The sequence below is a fragment of the Arvicanthis niloticus genome, chromosome X (genome assembly GCF_011762505.2).
Source record: "Arvicanthis niloticus isolate mArvNil1 chromosome X, mArvNil1.pat.X, whole genome shotgun sequence".
Taxonomy (NCBI): Eukaryota; Metazoa; Chordata; class Mammalia; order Rodentia; family Muridae; genus Arvicanthis; species Arvicanthis niloticus.
This window is the reverse complement of record NC_047679.1, coordinates 14106374-14110960: the sequence shown is the minus strand read 5'-3', so window position 1 is coordinate 14110960 and position 4587 is coordinate 14106374. Positions and strand designations below refer to the sequence as shown.

General features: G+C 43.9%; 1 protein-coding gene across 1 annotated transcript; it reads left to right on the top strand.

Annotated features, from left to right (window-relative positions):
• The first annotated feature begins 2049 nt into the window (after positions 1–2049).
• Positions 2050–3952, top strand: LOC117694516 (spindlin-2C). Its single transcript, XM_034485464.2, is given in 4 exon segments — positions 2050–2262; positions 2897–3350; positions 3352–3379; positions 3382–3952. Coding segments are annotated over 4 exon segments (966 nt in total). The 5' UTR covers positions 2050–2074; the 3' UTR covers positions 3678–3952.
• The last annotated feature ends 635 nt before the right edge of the window (positions 3953–4587 follow it).

Here is a 4587-nt window from a genome sequence, read left to right as displayed (position 1 = left end):
AATGTGTAATATGGTATGATTAATTCATGCAGCAGCTTGGGAACATTTGTCTTGAGTATCTTTAAGAGTACATCTAGAAAATCTGAAGTGTGAATACTCACTATTCTTTCAGGATTTATTCTACAAAAAACACAGGTAAAAGTAGTCAGCTATATTAAGTACAGCATTTTGGGAGGGTTAGAATGAAATACGGAAGTTAGCGGAAGTGCTCAGTACATACGCTGTACCGTAGACTGTGAATACAAACCGGAAACGATGACAATTTTAAACATACTCCATGAAAACAAGCAGGCTTCAAAAGATAAGTATGATATAAAACAAGCATTTATAAGAAATTGGCCGAGTATAGTGCTGCATGCCTTTAATTTCAATACTTGCGAGGCGGAGGACAGGTGGATCTCTGTGAGTTCTAGGCCAGCCTGGTCTACACAGTGAGTTCCAGAACAGCAAGGCTATAGATAGAGAGAGACTGTCTCAAAAACAACAACAAAACAAAACAACAAATACCCAACCAACCAACCAAACAAAGAAAAAAACAGAAATAAAAATAAAGCAAAAATTTAAGAATCTCATGATTCTCCTTTAGGCTTGCTAGCAGTGTGATCATTGATAAATGAATTTTTAAAGATTGTTTAATATTATCAGAGTAGACTCGTGTAGTAAGTGAAAGCTGTACTAGCTAGGTGACACTAAGATGAGTATTATTTTAAAAACTGTAGAACAGTTAAATTTTATTTATTTATTTATTTATTTATTTATTTATTTATTTGGGGCATGTATGTGGAGGTCAGAGGACAGCTTGAGGGACTCAGTTCTCTCCTTCCAACCATCATCTGGTGTTCCAGAATCCAAGTCAGCTTGCCAGACTTGGCAGCAACAGCCTTTACTTGCTGAACTTTTACGAAAGTCCAATATTCTTATCAATTGGGCAATATGTACTTAGGTCAAAAAACCCAAGAACTACCTCCTGAAAATGTCCTGTTTAGGCAACTGAAAGGAACTATTATTTTTTTCATACAGTACTTTATTTCATAAAGTATGATTAAAACTCTTTGTCATAAAACATAATATCCACATGTACATACACATACATTGAAGGCTATAAGAGTAAGGTCTGTGCTACAGGAGTAAAAATTACACCTTATTAAAAAAATGACACCTTATTGGTGGTTTTTGTTTCTACTCTTAAAAGAGTGACCAAAAATGAATGTTCAGTCTGAAGTGAGGGTACTTATCTATTTTTCATATTGCCATATATGCTCTGCATTCAGAAATATCTAAAATTGTCTTATAGATCATTTTAAACAACCACCTTTGCATAAATAATGCAAGCTCTTTTAGGAGCATAGAAGAAAAGGAAATGCGAGAACTGCTATTTTGTGATGAGGCAAAGGGAATGGGGAAGAGGTGAAGCTGATCTAATGTACGTTTGAGAATCTTACACATCGTGCATAAAATTCTGCAGCTGAGAGGTTCGGTTCGTATCCTCAAGAAGGTGAGCAAGCAAGAAACTTACTTATGAATCGCGTCAAAACAGAAGGGAGAAGTGAGCATCGGGGCTTTTTTCCTTCTTTCTTATCCTAGCTCCACTAGCCTAAAACAACCGGAAAGGCAGTTGTTGCATAAAGAAAACTCCATGAGGGCACGGGTAAAGGAAAAGCAAATTCCTGAAGGATGGAAAGCAGATGCGGTTGGGGGCATTAAAGTGTAGAGTTGCAGGTGGGGGCGGGGAACCTGAACTGAAGGAGGGAATCCTTAGCTGTTGTGAGCTTGTGTGGGGGAAGGGTTGGGGGGTGGGTGTGTGGAGAATTCCTGGCTCCTGATTTGGCCGAAGGAATGAGGACCAAGAGCACATTCCCCAGCTTAGAACCACGGTGTAGAGTAGGAGAAGAGGCGGTTGAACCGTGTTTGGCAGGAAGGGGCGGCCTCTCGCGGGGCAGGAAGCTACGCTAGGAAAAGAGGGAGGAGACTGCAGTGGCAGCAGCGACTGCTGGAAGCTCTTAAGTGGCCCAGGTACTGCTGCCTCTGACACTCGGGAATAAGGTGAGAGAAAGCCCAGAGCGGGACTTCCTGGATGCTCCCTTCTTTGCCCCGCGGCTTCCTAGACAGACGCTTGGCCTTTGACTTCTCCTGGCTCTGCTCTCACAGGCGCTCATTTGGCTGCTCGCCGGCTGATCATCCTTCGCTCCAGGCTCGCAGCGGAGGCAACAGTCTTCTGTCCGATTTGGGCACGCGAGTGCTGCAAACCCAGACAGTGAGCAGGTGAGGCATCGGACTGGGTGCCGGAAAATAGGAATGGGTTTCTGCTTGTCAGGAAAATTGGAGGGAGTGCTAAGATTTGAGCTGAGGGAAACTCGGAACCGAGATTTGGGGGGCGGGGCACGGAGCAAGAAACACGGGGAATCTTATACAAAGGTGGCCAGAGCGAGAGACAGATTCCTGAGCTCAAAGGGAAACGGGGTTGATTTGGAAGACATATGAAGAAGTGAGCACAGAGCAAGCATGGGGATGGGCAGTAAGGACGGGATGAAAAGGAGGGGGACAGTGGGTAAAAGATAGGAATTGCACGAAGGGATATAGAGATATGGGATTGAGGTTACAAATAGGGATGGTGGAGCGGGGCAGCTAGGATGACAACGGAGCTAACCGAGAACCAGCTGCTTCTTGCTTGGCTCTCAAGCGCTACAACTTCCACAGCGATCTCTTCTCTAACTCTGTTGTGTAACTAAACGAGCCTGGGAAGAGGGTAATGCAGGCAGGCATTTAAACACGTTTTGATATAGAATACTGCTACTGGACACATGTATATAGTGCGCAGGGACTTCCTAATCCGTAGAAAAATAACCTTAATGTTTGCATAGAATGTTTCTCCCTAGATTCTCTCCTCCTCTTACAGGTATGAAGACCCCTCACAAAAAGCTGCTGCAAAAGAGCAAATGGGAGAAGCCATAGGTCACCACATTGGCTCTACAACCATCAAGAAGAAAAAAGCTTCTCAGAAGAGGCCGAGGAGCAGATCTTCATCCCGGCCCCGAAGGAACATCGTGGGCTGCAGAATTTCTCACGGGTGGAAGGAAGGAGACGAGCCGATCACACAGTGGAAAGGAACTGTGCTGGATCAGGTGCCTATCAACCCCTCTCTCTACCTGGTGAAATATGATGGGATTGACTGTGTCTATGGACTGGAACTTCACAGAGATGAAAGGATTTTAAAGCTTAAAATCCTTCCAGATAAGGTGTCCTTTTCTCGAGTCAGCGATGTGCGCCTTGCTAACACCATAATTGGCAAAGCAGTGGAACACATGTTTGAGGGTGAGCATGGCTCTAAGGATGAATGGAGGGGGATGGTCCCTGGCCCAAGCGCCTATCATGAACGCCTGGTTTACATTACTTATGAGAAAGATCCCGTATTGTACATGTATCAGCTTCTGGATGATTATAAAGAGGGCGACCTCCGTATCATGCCAGAGTCCAGTGCATCTCCTCCAGCAGACAGGGAGCCAGAAGGAGTTGTAGATGGCCTGATAGGTAAACATGTGGAATACACCAAAGAAGACGGCTCCAAGAGGACAGGCAAGGTCATTCACCAAGTTAAAGCCAAGCCCTCTGTGTACTTCATCAAGTTTGATGATGACTTCCATATCTATGTTTATGACTTGGTGAAAAAGAACTCTTAGGGTCAGATTTGCGTAGTGTGGGGAAGCAAACGTGTACTTTGTAGATGTGCCAAAAGATATTAATTTTTCAGTGTAGTCAAAGCTGAGAGTTTCTGATCACTCAGAATCTTTGCCAACATTGCTGTTGTTTTTGTTCTGGAAACTACCGATCTGTGGACATGACCTGTTAGATGTAAAACCATTGTCTTGTGTAAGAGATGAGTATGCTTGGTGGATGGGCTATGAAGGAGCAGCTGTCAATTTAACCTGTGAATAAAGTACCATTATTATTGTAATCAGTCATCGAAAAAAAACTGAATGAAAATTTACCTAGTAGGGTCTGGGGGGGGGGGGAGGGGAACAGGAAATAGAGATGGGATGGGATGTTTAGAAGGGGTGACTGCTTGGAAAAGGTGCTGAAGAAGAAAGGGAAGTTCCCTGAGGGAGGCACAGTGTTTGAAGGAGAACCATACAATTGGGGTGGCGGGGTACAGAAGGAGAGATCTTGGGTCTTTAAGGGAAAGTAAAGAAAACTGAGTAGAGAGAAACACAAAGAAGTCTAGCAGAGCTCCAGAGCAAGTTTAAGAATGACTTGTGAGAAGCTAAACACTCAAGGTGGGAGGTAGATGGAGGGCACACCGGAAGGATTGAAGTCCAGGAAGAAGGAATACCCAACGGAGTGTTTTGAGAAAGGCTTGTTAGCAGAGCCCAGGGAACTTGCAAAAACCTAAAAAAAAAAAAAGTTGTACATCTGGCTACATCCACATTGACCACCTTGGCTGTTTCACAAATGCTCATCAGTTGTTAAAGAAGGCAGATACAGTGGAGGCTTCTGAGACAGGAATTTTGATTAAGAAAACTCAGACTAATGAATTAAGAGTCACTTCTTCATTCTGAGAGTCTGTGTCGTACCTGCCAAGCAGAACCTCGA